At 40.8% G+C, this 18,797-nt stretch overlaps 1 protein-coding gene across 1 annotated transcript; it reads right to left on the reverse strand.

Annotated features, from left to right (window-relative positions):
- Positions 1-6,146: 6,146 nt before the first annotated feature.
- LOC104465617 (A disintegrin and metalloproteinase with thrombospondin motifs 12-like) lies at positions 6,147-17,520 on the reverse strand (the record flags this gene model as incomplete). The annotated part of the gene is made up of 3 exons (XM_010078742.1): positions 6,147-6,250; positions 9,044-9,254; positions 17,394-17,520. Coding segments are annotated over 3 exons (442 nt in total), but the record flags the coding sequence as incomplete, so codon positions are not given.
- Positions 17,521-18,797: the final 1,277 nt, after the last annotated feature.

Below are 18,797 nucleotides of genomic sequence, written 5' to 3' on the forward strand. Positions count from 1 at the left end.
TGCCAGCTCCCTCAGTACTCTCGGGTGGATCCCATCTGGCCCCATAGACTTGTGTGTGTCCAGGTGGTGTAGCAGGTCATTAACTGCTTCCTCCTGGATTGTGGCAAGGCTATTCTGCTCTTTGTCCCTGCTTTCCAGCTCAGGGAGTTGAATACCCTGAGGATAACTAGTCTGACTATTGAAGACTGAGGCAAAGAAGGCATTAAGCACCTCAGCCTTTTCCTCGTCCTTGGTGACAATGTTCCCTCCTGCATCCAACAAGGGATGGAGATTCTCCAAAGCTCTCCTTTTGTTGTTCATGTATTTGTAAAAACATTTTTTATTATTATCTTTTACCACTGCAGCCAGGTTGAGTTCCAGCTGGGCTTTTGCCTTCCTAATTTTAACTCTGCATGACCTGGCAAGATCCCTGTACTCTTTTTGGGTCGCCTGACCCTTCTTCCAGAGATTGTAGACTCTCTTTTTTTCCCTGAGTCCCAGGAAAACCTCTCTGTTTAGCCAGGCTGGTAGTCTTCTCTGCCACTTTGTCTTTCTACAGATGGGGACAGCCTGTTCTTGTACTTTTAAAACCACCCTCTTGAAGAATGTCCAGCCTTCCTCGGCCCCCTTGCCCTTCAGGACAGGGTTCCAAGGGACTCTCCCAACCAGTGTCCTAAACAGCCTAAAGTCTGCCCTTTGGGAGTCCCTGTTAGTGGTTTTACTGGCACCTCTCCTTACTTCACCAAGGATCGAGAACTCTAACATTTCATGGTCACTAAACTCAAGACGGCCTCCAACCACCACTTCTCCCACCAGCCCTTTTTTCATGAGAAAGATAATACCTGACTTATTTACAGAATCACAGAATGGTTGAGGTTGGAAAGGACCTCTGGATGTCATACTGTCCAACTCCCCTGCTTAAGCAGGGCAACCTCAAGCCAGCTGCCCAGGTGGCTTCAGAATATCTCCAAGGAAGGAGATTCCACAAATTCTTTTTCACCACCTTTCCTTCTTCAAACTTGAAAAAAAAAAAAAGTTAAATGTCCCAGGCTTCAAATAAAGTTAGTTTTAACAAGCAGCAATAGTTTGAATGAGAATAGTAAAAGATTACTAAAACATTAAAGAATAGTAAAGTTAGATGCATTAAGGACCCTCAAATTGATTTCATCAGTTCTGTGAAACCAAATGTACTGGCCTTACCTCAATATTCATTCAAGTGTCCTTGACTGATCTCTGAACTCTTAAGTTGTTTTTTTAAAATAGATTGTGAAAGTCCAAGAGGATTGGCAAAGTCCCAGAGGATTAGAGAATAACATCTTTCAAGTTATCTTTAGGAAACGACAAATGTGGACCTGTAGCCTAGTAGAACACTTCACCTAACCTTACTTCACAAGAAAATACAAAAGCAAATTTAATATTAAACAATCAAGATAAAAATGCTAAATACTAACACAGATGACAAAACAAAAAAACAGCCCACATGGACCTATCTACAACAAATTATTCAATTAAATCTAATGTAATTCTCTGACAGGGGTACATGGCTTAACGAAAATAGAGAGCCAGCTGAAGTGATGCATTTTGACATGATCTCATAGAGCATTCTTTTAGGAAATGATGGAAATATTTTTTTTAATAGGTGAAATAATTTCAAGATTGGTGCATAGCTAACTGAAAAACTGTAATAAAGTGTTCCTCAGTGATTCGGTGTCAAAATGAAAAGACATTTGAAATGTGCAGGGCTCTCTCCAGAGCCAAGCTCTCTTCAGTATTTTCATTAACTAATCAAATGATGAAAGAGAGCATGCACTTATAACATTTGCAGATGATGACAAGTTGGAAGAGTTGGCAGGAATGTTGGAGGACGCAATCTGAATTCAAAAACATCTTGCCAAGTTGAAAAATTGCAAGAAAACAGTAATCTGAAATTCAAAAACATACACAAAATACTAGATTTTGGGAAAACTTTTTATACACACATACATATACACACACACATATACACACATACACATACCCCCGAAACAAAACTGAGAACATCTGCTGATCCAGAAACACTGTGTTAAGGGATCCAGAGTTTACAGTGGACTACAAACTGAATAAATCAAACTGGTATGGTTACAAAACAAGACAAATCTCACCCCAACATTCAGAAAGAGGGTCATATATAAAGTGATAGCAATGATTCAATTTTATTTGCCAGGTGCCAGCTGGGGCCACAAGGAACATCACTCATGAAGAAATATATGATTAAACTGAAGCAGTTCCAAAGGAGAACAACAAAGTCACCAGATATTTAGAAAACACAAGGAAAATATGAAAAGAACCAGAATCTTTTGTTTAGAGGTCAGACCCCAAAACCATTATTGAGAAGACAATTACCTTCCATGGTCTGCATATAAAAAATAGAATCTTCATTTTTGTTACAGAAGATGTTGGTTATGTATGAAGAAAATATTTCTAGTGGTGTTAATGAATGACTAGGACAGACTGTAGAATCTCTGTATTATAGACTTCTGTTTGGGAAGTGCCGGGCTTGGGAGCAGAGCCTTTACCTGGACTTCATCTTGTAGGCTTTTTTACTCAAGCATGTTTAAATGGATGTCTTTGGGCACATGCAGAAGGAAATGTTTCCCTTGTCCCACTTGAACATGGAAAGCTAAAGTAATTCTCACCTCGCCATGGGAAGGCACAAGATTAAACTTCAGACTGACATCAGGAGTGCATGTCCTGAGCAACCGCTGATGTGCTAGTAACAGAGCAGGGACCCTACCCACCAGCTGTATCCAGACAGAGAGCACCAACAGGATCTTGGTGGTCTAGCTGCACTTTTAACTCCACTGCCATGGGATACGTCATCTCTTGCTGTCCTTCTTAGCCCTGCATTTCTGCATTTCCATTAATTTGTGTCACTCCAGGCAGACCCAGGAGCAAACAGGTAGAGTGAAACAGACCTTAGATAGCCTTCTCCATCAATACAGAGACACAGAGGCAGATTAGCACAAGGAGGTTTCCAGATCTGGACCCTGGGCTGTACTGATTAGCTTAGTTAAAAAAAGGGCCATCAGAAAAATGAGGTCACTTGTTCACATACCAAAGTCTCTCACTTTGTGTATCATGATTTGAAGAACATAAAATCCCTTAGCATAAAAACAACTCTGTTTTCATAAAAATACAATTTTACAGTATGAAGGATATTAAATAGAAGTTTGTAAAATGTGAGCAGGCTCCCTGGTGACTATATGCTCTTATTATAGTTGCTAGAATTGGGTGTCTGCCCTCGCACTAGCCCTCACCCCACAGTAACTACTGTCTAAGGACACAGCAAGGCAACAGCACAGAAACCCAAGTGTCAAAAAGCCTGCTGCTGGGTACTGGTGAAGGAAAGTCAATAGCAATATACAAAAAAATCTCTGAGGCCATAGAAAACTTTGCAATCTATATTGCTCCTGCACAGGAAGTAGAAGTTACACAAGTATCATAACCATTCAGTAATGACAAGGATCAGGGTAAACTGGGACAAGTCACCACCTTTCCAATGAAGAATCTTCCAAATGCTTTACACCTCAAAAGAGTTTCAGGCTCCCTGTAACCTGTACTTCTTTCATTTACTCAAACAGAAAGACAGCACTTTAGACAGTTAGTATTACAGGATGTTAACACCTGTTCTGATTGAATTTCATTACCTTTAGAAATCAAAAAGCTCATTTTGGCACAGACACTAAAATAACTGTTCATTTCTACACCCAAACAAGACATAGTATACCACTGTAATTATCATCTGTGGTATCCAAAGAATACTGTACAACCACAACCACTGGCCTGACTATTTTAATTTCTATTCCAACCAGACAAAATGCTTTTACTTTACCACTGTCACAACCCAGTTCCAATACCCAATCGCCTAAACTTCAAGGAAAGGTGCAGACTCCATATTACAATGTTTCCCCATAGGTATGTGCTGGACAAATTACAAACCCCAGATATACCAGTTTAACTTTGGACTAATATTCTTATCTTGCTTTGCACATTCAAACTGGTTTTACCAGGTTAAATGCTGCTTTGAGTTGGAAGGCATTTGCTTAATGGTGGATACAAACTCTGATGGTGGGATGAGATAGAAATGCACCACAAAAATCTGTTAATAGCCAACTAAAAATATGTTTAAGTATCCATGATATTAATGTGCCTTATACAGTAATAAAGCTAGCTTACCCACATGACTCTGGTCATGTACTAAGTCAGGAAATACACATAATTTAGTGAGAAATTATATGTAAGTGAAGGTTAGAACACTAGCACATCTACAGCTAACTTGCATTATGCACTTATTTGGAAATACAAGCATATTCATTTGGTGTCTCTAGGATTGATCTAATAGCTTAGTTTTTTGTTGTGCTCTAAAACAAAACTCTTGAGGTATTTCTGGTTATAGTCAAACCTGACTGTCATGTCCCTGGAAGAGTTATAGAATAGAATAGAGCAGAATATTTCAATTGGAAGGGACCTACAATGTCCATCTAGTCCAACTGTGTGACCATTTCAGGACTGACTGAAGGTTAAAGCATGTTATTAAGGGCACTGTCCAAACACCTTTAAAGACTGATGGGCTTTCATAGCACCCAGTATGATCTTCTCCATAATTTTATTCAGGAACTGAGGTTAGACTAACAGTTCTGTAGTTCCCTGGGTGTTCCCTCACACCCTTTTTGCAAATTGGAATAACACTGGCTAGCTTCCAGTCAGTGGGGACGTCCCCAGACTCCAGAGACCTTTGGTAGGTGATTGAGAGAGGTCCTGCCATAACATCCACTACCTCCTTCAGTACTCTGGGATGAATCCCATCAGGGCCCATGGACTCATGAACATTTAGTTGATACAGCTGGTCCCTTAAAATTTCAGTGTCCAGTTACGCATAGTTTTGCAGAATCCATAAATACAGACAAATTCTATGTAAGCAATCTAATATTAGATATTCTAAGTTATTGTTATTTTTGTGTGACAAGTATTTCATTTGAATGTATGATACTCATTTCAGATAATCATGACAAACTAGGAAGTTTTATTTCCTCAGCAGCGGTAAAAAAATACCCTCTCCACTTCTTAAGAGTTAAAAATAACTTACCTCACTCCAGTTGCCTACTACCCAGTAGGCATCACCAGGCAAACTGTGGGATGTTACTAGGAGGCTGTTTTCTGTGACATTCATTAAAACCCCCTCAGATGTTGCACTTTGGTTCCTGAGAACATCCTCGAGAACTGATGACCGTGTGCTGAAGGTTACGGTGTCAGGTAGCTTCGTTTCTCTTCTGTTCTCAGTCTGGTCTCCGGGTACATGACCAAACACTGTGGGCATTACTGTAACTGATGCTTGTGGGGTAGTTACCTCTACAACAGGCACATGAACTTGCAGACTGATATAGTTGGCTGCTGTTGGAAATGCCAGCCCTTGGGCTGTTCTGCTAACAGTAAGGAGTGCAGAAGGGCCTAGGTGATGAGATGCTGGGGGGGGCTGAGAAGTCACGCTCTCATTTTGAAGGGCAGAAGAGCTGGTATCTAGGGTTGTGCTCCTGGTTCTGATTTGAGGATTGAGTTCTGTGCTGTAAAGGAGATCAATCGGTTTCTCACTGCCTCCAACTGACCCATCAATATCATCAGATTCTTCGGTTAAGTAATCATAGCTGGAAGTTACTTCTGGACTACTGGTAAAAGAGGAGACAGGACTGTTCTCACTTCTTTGCACCTCACTCTCTACAGTAGAAGCTAGCTCACTTTCAGAACTATTTTCAGCATGCCTTATAATTTCAGTACTTAAGCTATTATGAAAAGGCCATGAAGTACTTTGGTGTGAACTATGTTCAGCAGAAACAACTGGATAATTGTAAACACCACTTGGTTCGGCAAAATTATTTGGTAATGTTTTATTGGCTGTTCCTTCTTTTTCTGAGACATTACCCAAACCAGAGGATGTAGGCAAACAGGGAGTTACACTTTCAGGCTTGGATATTTTTGTTGTTGCAGGGGACCTTGGGCTTGGTGTGGGTATTAAGTGAGGAGGACTCCGTTCAGGATTAGTAGTTGTTTTTCTGATTATGATCTTTCCTCTTCTGGGTGCCAGAGGGGGTATCAGAAATCTTCCAGCAGAAGGACATTGCTGGAGACCGCACAGGGCCTTAGAGTTTGGTCTCTTGGAAGTATCACATGGCTCATCATTATTTTTGGCACAAGTGACATTACGAGTCCTTATGCCACCACCACAAGTAACCGTGCACTGCAAATGAAACAGAATTAATATGCTCTTCATTCTGCTGCACACATCAACAAGTATAAAATGGCATCTGTTTGTAATAAAGAAGCATGATTATAAATAATCAATAACAAAGACTTTCCTGAGGAACTAGCCCTTCATTCAAGTCATGTTCTGCTATCATGGAGGTCTTTCCAGATTTTTAGAATAGTAAATGTCAGCTTGGGGAAACAGCAGTGAAAAAAGACTACATGATAAAGACAAAATATGGAAGTAACATGCTAGAATTTGATTTCTTCAGTGAATCACAAAAGTTGTTTAGACAACATGTTTTCCACCAGGATTATAAAAAACAGACTAAAAACCTGCCATTAAAAACATATCTGACTGGCTCAGTGCTGGCTACTCACAGTGCCACAAACACACTGTGATCATCCATGCAGCTCATAGATCTTTGTTGACTTAATGAAATGGATTTTTCATTCAGTCTTAGTGCAACCACCACATGCTACCAGGGCTGCTAGCATGTCTCTCCTAAATTACAGGCTACTGAAAGTAATTAACCTATCTGGCTTCTATTTAAATAGCAGCACTGTTTTGTATAAAGGGTGCTGGATGCTAAGGAGACACAGTTTGTCTGTGATGTTTTTCATCCTCGGTCCTACAGGCACAGCCATGCCTTCAGTAGCTGTAGCTCCACTGAGGACTTTCTGAAATTTCAACACAGCTCTCTGGTTTGAGGTACCAAGGCTGGATGACTGGTTGGGTATGAATGGAGGCATTACATACAACCTACTGGAGGAAGTCTTCCTAGGATGTGAAGGAGCCTGACCAGCTAATTCAGCTGGCTTAAACCAGGTGCTCAACATGAAGTGATGAACACTCCTATTGCCAGCACTTTAAAGCCCCTGGGATATCTAACCCTTTTTAGAGCTAGTCCAGGTCATGAGGCAGTAGAAGGACCAGTGACCTTGTACTACTGGCGCACTCTCTGTTAATACCTGTAAAATAATATGAGCTCTGCAGCAACAGGAGCAGGGACGAAAGCAGGATAACCTCAGAACAGATAAGTTCATTAGCTATTCCGTCTGTCCTCCTTGCACTTTCAGCTGTACAGCACATTTAAAGTACACAGAGCTATGCAAGTTTACATCAGCTGCAATTTGACCTCTGAAGTTACTCAGTAAAGGATTTTGCTTATTGAGGAAGATAGCAACTACTAACACTATGTTGCTGCTTACACAGAAACACAACACATTTTGTCAGTCTTTGCCACGGGGATGGTTGAGATTAGCGTTAGTGTGAGTTAAACGTAATGGCTGTCTCCCAAAATTATCTTTGAAAATATCTGCTTTAGATTACAGCCATGTACTAAAAAGATATTTCAGAATGGCTACAACACTTTATGCTCATTATCTGCCTAACGAAGTACATTCAGTTTGTAAGACACAGAATGATTTTCTACCAGCCAGATGAATTCAGTAACTTGCAAATATAATCCAATGACACACAAGAACAGGCTGCATTCTGTAACTGCATGCCATTTCAATATAATTGTACTGCTAGCCATGTACTTCCAGTCTATTTTTTCACAGGCACCTAAAACATAGTGGCTACTCAATTCACAGAACAATCAACATTCAGTGATGATGGTTTGTGAGCAGCATAAACTCAATTAATACTGTCACAAAATTCAGTTAGATTCTATCTGAATCTGCTCTCAAACACAATAGTGAGTCTGGTAAAGAAAGCTAGGAGAAAGAAGGGAGAGGGGTTTCCAAAAAGGAAGATCTTAAAAGTTTTGAAAAACTTAGTAAACTTCATTTTTATTGGCATGTGAAATGGAAAATATTTGCTGTGTGTTTGTTGTCCTGATTGTCAGCTACACTGATAGCTAAACTGCTCATTTGTGAGGTGAACGATGAGCAAGTCTTGCTACCAGAATTGGTATAAAACAATTTTAAAATTTCACATGACTCAAAACCTGCTTTGCCCCCCCAGAAGCAATATTTTAGTGCATTTTTAGTTTTCATGAAGAAACAGACTGCTCCACATCCTGGAGACCCTGAACTCTCCTTGGCTTCAATGGAAAGTGAAGTTGTGAAGCACCTGCAGATACCAGCATCCTAACCTAAAGAAAGCGAAGAAGCAGGAGGTCCTTCCACAGATTAAAACCTATGACAAAGCACATCGAATGAATGCTCCCTATTAAGACTAACAAACATTGCAGAATATGTTACAGTAAATTTAAACAAATTTAGTATACTGCAGTCATCACTTTGACGACTTCACATTCTGCAGTTCATCAGCAGCCAGTGAAATAACTGTACAAAACTTAAAATTAACTCTTGAAGGATGCACAGGTATTCCAGTCTTTGTCAGGGCTTTAGACTAATACTAGAAGTAAAAAGCTTGCATGCTGTGGCAAAAACACCAGGTAGTTATGAATGCAAGAGATAGGAATGTAAAGAATGTAAAAATGTTTCTCTGTATGCCTATAGGCATGACAAAGAGCCTCTCTCCATTTGGTCCACAGCAGTAATGAGTATTGCACAGATGTTTGAGCATGCAAGCATGCTCTTTTCTACAGTCCCAAAAACTAAGCAAGCCAAAACCTTAGAAACAGCTAACATGTAACACTTGCTGAGATCTTTAGCAAGCAGTACAACTATTTTTCCTCTGCACAGAGGACTTGTGAAGACATGTTAACCAAAAAAAAAAAAAAAAAAGGAAAAAAGCAGTTCATTGGGCCTCTCTACTGACTATAACAGGTCATTTTGAAAAAAAGCGTTTAATATTCAGTTGACATGAATCTACCTCAGTCCAGTTGCTCACTGTCCAATCAGACGGGCACAAGACATCTCTGTTGCATGACAGATGTGTCTTTGGTTTCAGCAGGTGCTGGCACTCTGTGGCAGCCAACGCCTGCTCATCAGATCCCACTGTCTGGATGCAAAGTACAGTTCGCTTCTTCTGGCCTGTTGGGCCACACGTAGTTGAACATTTCTGCCATTCTCCTGCCCACCATCTGAAAACCAGGGGGGTAAGAAGCAGTATCAGAACACAATCCATCACACACACATTAAGGAAAAAGTCAGAGACCACAAGAAAAACCAGGAGTAATTTCAATTCTGGGTTCAGCTATATGCTTTTCATATTAAATCCAGATCACTCAAGCTTTCCCATCTGCCTTGTGCCCTAGTACCAACTTCCAGGCAGCAGTAGGCACTGAGGATTATGTTTCTACAACACATAAGAATCAATTGAGTAGACAGCCTTTCAAATCCAGATTTGAGGAACTGCTAGGATTTGGTAATCTATTTACTAGAGTAAATATCTATCCTATTGTTTACTTGTCTATTGTTGCCTCAGTACAGAAAGAGTTAACAAATAAGAATCACCAGAGGGTATGTAATTACAGCGCTGACCTGGAAAAGCCCCCCTCACCTCTCTGCAAGTGCTCAAAATGGCTCTCTTTCCCCCCAGAAGGGGAAGTATCAGGGCACACAACCCCAAAAGACCAGACTACTTAGAGCTATGCTGCGTGCACCCTCATCTCATACAGATACTCGGTACGAGGCTGGGCTTTCCTGTACTTTGTTCCTTCACGAAGTAAAAGGGAGCCCCTTGTGTGTCTTCCTCATGATTAAAGATGGTCTTCCATAGTGGGCGATGCAATGTTCCACTGAACGAAAGGTAAACGTTTCTTCTCGTGCAGTAATTGCTAATGCAAAACACCTTACCAATAAGAGACAAACCCTTTATATTTGGGTTTTCTTAGGCTTTCCCCAGCTTCAACCACCTATTTCTTCTCATGCTGATGCAGAGTGGGTCAAATATCTACATACCTGCCTTCTGTGATAAGACAGGAGGGCAAATATTTCTGTGTTTCTACTTGAAAAGCATTGACATCAACTGTGAATTGTGCCACCTGCCTAAAGATTTACCTTTCATCGAATCATAGAATGGTTTGGGTTGGAAGGGACCTTAAAGATCACAGAGTTCCAACCCCCCTGACATAGGCAAGGACAACTTCCACTAGAGCAGGTTGCTCAAAGCCTCATCCAGCCTGGCCTTGAACACCTCCAGGGATGGGGCATCCACAGCTTCTCTGGGCAACCTGTGCCAGGGTCTCACCACCCTCACAGTAAAATGTTCATTCTTAATATCAAGTCTAAATCTACCCTCTTTCAGCTTAAACCTGTTACCCCTCATCCTATCACTACACTCCCCGATAAAGAGTGCCTCCTCATCTCTCCTGTAGGCTCACTTTAAGTACTGGAAGGCCACGATAAGGTCCACCTGGAGTCTTCTCCAGGCTGAACAACCCCAACTCTCAGCCTCCAGTCCTCTGATCATCTTCGTGATATATCTAAAAAAAAAAAAAAAAAAAAGTCCTTTCCCTTTCATTTTAGAGTGCCCCAGGGAAGAATGTAGCTCCAAACTGCTGTATAAGAAATCTGTCCCAGCTGTGAACTCTAAGCCACAAAAGCTCCTAGACAATATTACTTGCTTCTGAGTTTTAAAGCACATCACAACAAAGCCTTACACTACACACAAAATAAGGATATATTTATATTTCTAGACAGAAAGGTGGAAAAATTTGGTTTTGGCTTACAACTAACATAATTCTTTTATATTTTTTCCCTTTTAAGATCATTGATTTTAGAGCAAAATAATCCCATTCTCATAAATACATCAAAGTTCAATGTCCTGTTTTATTACAGTTTTTACACCTTGCTTTGACTCCCATTTTACTGTATTCCTAGCTTCTTCAGTTTGCTGACAATCCCTCTCCCCTTTCCTCTGTAGTTTCAATGTTCCTCCTCTGTTTCCCAATTAATTTATTCTTCAATTGCAGATGAGCTGTCACTGATGTGGAAGGCACTGATACCTATTCCTAATAATTAAAAAAAAGACTCAAAGCAATCAAGATATGGACATAGCTCATTTGTGCAACCATCTTGTCTCCTCTAGGGTACCTACACCTACCTTCCTTCTCGTTAGTTATGTATACATACCACATTTCCTTTTAAATTACTTTGTAAGACCTTTAGCACATAGACTGTTTTGCAACATGCTGTAGAATACAGCCCATTGCCACCACAACCCTGTGTAAGGCCTCTGGACACTACTGTCTCCTTCTCCTGCCCTTCTTTGAATTGTTTCTTGCTATTCCAGGCTTCTGGAAACAACAAAGGAAAACTAACAAATGGTTAAAGAGAAAAAGCAAGTGCACCTCTGTAGAACACAGCAATAAAAAAGAGAAAAATACATTATTGCAACCTGAATCAATTTCTTTTCATCACTTGCATCTTCTTTCCAATCTCTAGTATTTTGTAAATTGTTGACATTTGGGCACAAATGCAACTTGAATTATGTGAATTGCCCTATTAATTTTAATGGAACCAGATCCCATACATCCCTACAGACATGCTAAGCTGACATCCCCTCCCTCACTGTTTTCAAATGGCTCTGAGTGAGGGTTCAGCAATTTGCAGCTTTAAATACTGAACTCCTAGCAATAAATTGTCAAAGTTTACTACAGAACCTATCTTAATCAGCAGTAACGGTGCGTGATTAATTATTGCACGCAAAACATGCTTTAAAAGCCATGGAAGAAAGTAAGGTGGCCCAAAGTTAGGAAATCCCAGAACTAAGATTTTATCCTATTGCACCTTCATGGTCAATCTTAAATGATGTTTAGTCATGTAACTTTTTCTATAGAGTCCTTCCTCATTCAGTGCAGGTAACAGATGGTACTGGTGAGCGAAGCAGTCAATTGCCCAACACTTTGTTTACTCACACACTTCAAAAAACTCTGTCTGACTGAAAGTTTATTCTTATCAGTAACTGGAGTTTTTAATTGTGCATTTTCCATATTTCCATTCTAGGGCACATGCACATGGCTTAAACACTCAAGCATGACAAACTTAACACAGAAACACGTGCACTCTTGTCTCTTTGTGGTGCCCACTAAGGACTTCTGAACTGCAGCATCCCAGCCAAAAGGGAAAAAAGGCAAAGGAAGGATGACACAATATCTACCATCCATTTGTCTGTTCTGGTACAGGATGCCCCAAGCACGTCCTGGACCACACAGAACAGAGCAGCATCCAAGTGGCTGCTTTGCCAAACACTATTTATCTTGGAGCTGCTTCTGTTTCCTCACACTGCAGAGGTATAACCAAAACTGGAGGTGACTGCTGAGCACACATCCAGACTGGACATAGCAATCTGAGATCCAAACATGCAATTTCTAAGTTGAAATGACCAAGCTGTTGGACTTCCCAGCTGCAAGCTAAAGAGTGGAAGGCTCTGCCAGACAGATTTAGCTTTGGACAGTTTACAAACAAAGCTTTCTGCAGACCACACATACAGAGAGATGCTCCACAAAGAAAAGGATATGGGGCAGAAAACTAGTAGGTAGCCATGCTGATTGGGATGATGTGGTAGAAAGTGAAGCCTGACAGGAGTTGACCCCCGGTTTCTGATGGCATTTAGCATTACAGCAACTGAGTGGTTCTTCAACATTAACGCATCAGCTGGTCCCTGCAAAGTGACAGCACTGTCTTATCTCCACAGGCAGGCATGGAAAGACTGTGGTAACAAACAAGCAAACAAGCAAAACACATTATTTGCATAATTAATTGTGTAAGTGCTGATTTTCTCGAGGCTGTCGAATTATACAGCAGTCTGTATGGTGAAAGTATAACCTCAGCTTGGTTTTCAGCTACAGCCGTGAATGCTCAGCTCTTCTGCAATCCAGCCTGGTACAGAAGTAGGGTGAAAATCTCATTGCTCCAGGTGGCATTCAGCTGCCTTAAATGAGACCTATCTCTTTTTCCTAGTATGCTGAGTTTCCAAGGTCTGTAACAATTAAAGCAGGCCCAAGAGTCTTGTCCATTATACAATCCTCATCTATACCTAGATGATGTGTGCTGAATGAGGTTTGGAGCCTGTGGAAAAAGTAGTAGCATGGGATTTTGCACCAGAATTCGCTGTACTAACGCCTACAGGGCTGAATGTTCCCTCCCTCCCACCGTATTGTGCCACACCTAAAGAAAAACTGTCTTCTTACACTATGCATTTGTGTAGCATCAGGCACAACAAATAACAGGGCACTGAGTTTCACTGCGTGTACTATAATAGAAACATTTCCTGTTCTTATTATGCAGTTGGAGTTTACTAAGCTGTTTGGAAGAGGGACAACACAGTAAAAGCAGATAATAAGCAGGAGATCCCAAGTACTCGTAAAATAATCCATTTATGATTATTCTGTTCAAGTGTGTAGTCAGGTGAAAAAGGCCCCAGGCTATTTTCTTTAAAGGGGAGAGCAAAACCTTTATTCACAACACTATAGGTAGTTAAAATCTCACTCTTTTTCTTCAAGTAATATCTACTGATTTTTATCATTAACATCTATGGAGCTAAATACCTGCCTGCCAAGGAAACATATAACTGGAAACCACATTCCACAGCATAACATGGAAAAAAAGCATGCATTTATGCTACAGTCTTGTTGCACTCCTGCTAAGCAATATCACTCAAATTTTATATGGACAGTTGAATGCAATTTTAAGTCTCAGCTGTTCAGCCATCATTACTTTGTTCTGAGTCAACACGTGGCATACATGTATTGTGACATTTTAAATATTTTGTTTTGCTCCAGATTCTTTTAGTAGAAAGTGTGGGAAAAATAAATGCAGACCAAATCAGCTAACAAAGAAGAAAGTTAAGACTTGGACTTCTCAGAAGCCGGTCATTTAAACAGTTTATCATTAACTTCCTGAAATGGATTAATGAGATAAGATCTGGTTTGTGAGAGTCACAAGTATTAGTAATGTTTTTATTTGCTCATAGCTACTGTTTGAAAATTATCTAATTCTGATTTAGTGGTCAAGTAGCTAGTTTCATGGTAGCATGTTTTCCATCAGTGGGATTTAGCAGATCACAGGAGGGAGGGTTATGCAAGTTAACGTCCCTCTTGTTTGTAGATAGGATGTTCCTATAAAAAAACTGGTTCACTGTTGTGAAGTGTGAGATCATCCAAAAGTTTCAGTCCTTGGGTACAGCACTAGCCAAAGGTCCCCATTCCCCATCAGTGCTGTGTTTAATGACACTGTCCTCCACTCTAGCACAGAATTTAGCCACTTCTCTACAGAACACTTGCTCTTCAGCAGCTTCCCATGAACTGTCAGTAATGCTGCATCATGCCATATGGGACAGTCACACCCTCCTCTAACATTCCGATTTTCCTTAGAACCAACAAACCACCAAACTGCACTATCCTGTGGGCTTTAAGTGCCTTCTTGGTTTTCAGATGGAGATGTGTAACCATCTGTCTGGATCAGAGGTGACACATATGCCAGGGAAACTAAATACCAATTAAATCCCATGCTACAGCCTGGAACAGAGACCAAATCTACAGAACAAAGGTCTTGGGAAGGGTGGATAGGAATCCATTCTTCACTGCCATCTCTTCCAACACTTGGGTCACCAACAGAAGCTAGTGAGAGCCAGTTCAAAATAATTAAAATGAGGTGGTGCTTCACACAGTAGGCACTAAAGCTGGTGAACTTCTTGCAGAGGAAGTTCTATATGATAGAAGTTTTACACAGTTGCAGAAAGAGCCTGGACAAGTCCTTGGAAGAGAGGTCCACTGGAGGTTACTGATTAGACAAGTCATAAAGGCCTCTGAAAATGCCTTGAATTAAAAATAGTTGGAAGGTGGAAGAGTACTAGAAAGAGATATAATTTATGCTTGCCTTGTCCTTACTCTTCCTTAGGCATGTGGGCTCAGAGCCAGGAAAGGGACTTAGACCCTTGGTCAGATGACTATAGTCACTCTTCTGTGATTAAGAGAAGAATAAAAACAAAACATGACTCCAGAGCTAAATATGTATGGGTTTCCTGCACTCCATTTTGTTGGTATTTTGCTGTCCTCAGAAGGATAATGAGACCTTTCCTCTGCCATGCAGAATCATAGAAACGCAGAATGGTTTGGGTTGGAAGGGATCTTAAAGATCATTGAGTTCCAACTCCCCTGACATGGGCAGGGACATCCTCCACTAGACCAGGTTGCTCAAAGCCTCATCCAGCCTGGCCTTGAACACCTCCAGGCATGGGGCATCCACAACTTCTCTGGGCAACCTGTTCCAGTGTCTCACCACCCTCACAGTAAAACATTTCTTCCTAATATATAGTCTAAATGTACCCTCTTTCAGCTTGAACCTCTTACCTCTCATCCTATCACTACACTCCCTGACAAAGAGTGTTTCCCCATCTCTCCTGTAGTCCCCTTCAGGTACTGGAAGGCTGCTATAAGGTCTCCTCAGAGCCTTCTCTTCTCTAGGCTGAACAACCCCAACTCTCAGCCTGTCCTCACAGGAGAGGTGCTCCAGCCCTCTGATCATCTTCATGGCCCTCCTCTGGACCTGCTCCTACAGGTCCATGTCTTTTTATGCTGGGGGCCCCAGAGCTGGATGCACTACTCCAGGTGGGGTCTCAAGAGAGTGGAGTAGAGGGGGAGAATCACCTCCCTTGACCTGCTGGTCACGCTGCTTTTGATGCAGCCCAGGACACGGTTGGCTTTCTGGGCTGCAAGCACACATTGCCAGGTTATGTTAAGCTTGACAAGCACCAGTCAGGCTGGTAGCATATGAGAGCTTTTCTGCCTGGCCTGTAGAAGAGATTGTTTCACATGTCACATAATTCTACCATCTGCCCAAGAAGGGAAAAATTCTGTTCCCCTGCTTTCAAGAGCAGCTCTGACTAGAGTAGTCCCTTAGAAGAAATGGGATAAATTGAGCTCATTTGGAACTTTGTAAAAAATAGCACAGTTTATAAGTGTTATAAATAAAAACCACCCCCACACAAATGGGTATCCTCAGCTCTTAACTAGTCAACTAGTCAATAACTTTGATCTACTGTCAACCGATTTCACAGCAATCTACACAGAATTACAAAATGCTGGTAGTTTATGCTTTTAACAGTCATTTATAGAGGCTGCAAGTGCAAAGATGTAATTCCCAGAGGACGTATCATATACTGTTGTAAAAATACTTGGAAATAACTAATAAAACCAACAGCCCTATGAATTTTTTACATTTAAGCTTCACAAAAGTCACCGCTGGCAAATGCAACACAATACACTTTAAAGGAATCATAGAATGGCCTGGGTTGAAAAGGACCTTAAAGATCATCTAGTTTCAACCCCCCTCCTGTGGGCAGGGTTGCCAATGACTTTGATTTGATTCTGATTTAACTGGAATTACTACGGAAAGACTGGTATACCATTGCAAATAGCATGATAAACAATTTCCAAAGACAATGAAAGACAAAAGCAAGGTGTTCCAGTTCCTGAAGCATGAAACTAAACTCAATATTGATCCTTTCCAGCAAATCTGTGCTTAGTTTACAAGCCCACAGTCCTTCTGTCACCTGGAATGTTTGCTGTGGTTAGTCTTCCTTACCCTACTCCCTGAAGTGGTACAACAGAAAAAAAAAAAGAGATGAAGAGGAATTAAAATGTTATGGGAATGGAAAAAACTATTCCCATGTGTTCACAGAATGAAGAAAGCTGCACTTTGCTGAAAAGAAAAAAATAATAAGGGACATGATAAAAAATGCCAAATAATAAGTGTTATAAAGAAGGTGTAATAATTAGAGTTATAGAAGTGGTCATTTCCACTCATCCTCCCTCACAAGAAGGACAAAAGAATATAAAAAAACCAAACCAAAACAAAACAAAACTGAAAAACAGCATCAAAATGCTTAAAAAAACCTGCCTGCAAGTTAGTTTCTGGTACACACAGTAATACATTATCACTCAAGCTAAAATAGGAATAGGATTTTTAAAATAAGTACAAATTCATATGGTTTTCAGGGACATCTGCACCTAAACTAAAAAAGGACCTATACAGATGAGAGAGCTATCTTGGCCATTCCCAGCACAGACTGCTCAGTAACTTGCACTAGAAACCTTTTAGGGAAGCTCACTCCTGATTTGTCCATTACTGGATTTCTGCCACTTTGCTCTGAAATGCTTGGCAGCTCTCAACTGTGGTAGGCCGTAGATAACAGACTAATCTGGTATTAAAACCAACACCTTCCTTTGAAAAAGGCTGCTAGTTAACACTACCAGAGCCCTCCCAGTATGTGTTACCTAGGTGGACAGTCCTTCTCATAGCATTTCTTTTGTCGCCCTTTTGGCTGCGTTGCTGGGTCACAGAAGGAGTTTTTGATTGCTTCACTTCCCTTCCACATGCAGTGGGCAATCTGGCGCTGCACCCCTGTGAGAAAAAGACAAAAAAAAAAAAGAAAAAAAAAGGAAGAGTAATCGCTGTAGGCTGGGGATGAGCTGCAGACTCTAGCATGCAGAGTACACACTGGCCATACTCTACATCCCAGGATACAGTAACAGCTGTGAAAGACAGTTCTGCTGAATGTCTGAGCTAAACCAGGTATGAGCATCCCTTAATCAAGCTGAAAAGGTGTTATGCAGAGCACTTTTCCACCAGATAGCTCAAGCAGCACATTACAAAGCACTTTTCTTACTCTCAATTTAGTTGTCAGCCTCAGAAAGGGCTCCTGCAGGCCCTGAAGCAGGTTTAAAGGGCTGTGAATGGTTCTTGGATAAGAGGTAATGCAATCAGGCTATTCACAGCAAGGGTATTTTTGCTGATCTTTTCTTTGTACTTCCAAGAAGGCTGTTTAAGCAGAATATGAACTGGAGTGTCTCAGCAACACTATAACCCTGTGATTCTTAATGCTGAATTACACTTTTAAGAAGTTTTGCTACAAATCTTAACCAAAAATGACGATGCCATGAGACAAGGTAGAAAATCTTCAGTTTTCTAAATAACTGCTACACAGCACTCATCAAAAGAGGCAAAGCACAGTAATGACAAGAGACACAGAGACATCCCATACATACGATTTGGGTTATTTCCTAACAGTTCCACTTCTAAAATATCCCACTCATTTAACAGAAAGGAACATGAACCAAAATACTGCATTACCCTAGCACTAATATAAAGAAAGCCAGTCTCCAGGGACCTGACTTCCACAGAGTTTTGCAATATTTTAAGGTAGGTGCTGTGCTGCAAACCCAGTCTAAAAAAAAAGTATTGCAATATTGGTTTGAAAGGTTGTAACTAGACTGATACAGGGGCATTAAAATAGTAGCATTAGGCACAAACAAATCCTGAGGACTAATAAAGACTGAAGAAGCCCTGTTTATTATCTCTAACTAAATGAACTGTGCTATTAATTTGCAGCAATTAATGTGCAGACAGTAGCTCACTGGATCTCTGTGACTTTTAGCCTTCTGCTGGGAAGCAAAGGGCCTAATATCACTGTTACTATGGTGTCAGGGATAAGTGTTAGGATAATTTGTGGTATGTTTAGCAATGAAGCTCCTCCTTGCCTCAGACCTCCTAATAACTAATGTGGGAAACTATATGGAAGATAAGAAGAGTAATCCATAGACAATTATACTTGAAAATATTAAACTATTCCTTTATGCAACATCCACAACTCTTGGGGGAGAGTGGCTGGAAAGCTGCCC

The sequence above is a fragment of the Pterocles gutturalis genome, unplaced genomic scaffold (genome assembly GCF_000699245.1).
Source record: "Pterocles gutturalis isolate BGI_N339 unplaced genomic scaffold, ASM69924v1 scaffold15368, whole genome shotgun sequence".
Lineage (NCBI taxonomy): Eukaryota > Metazoa > Chordata > Aves > Pterocliformes > Pteroclidae > Pterocles > Pterocles gutturalis.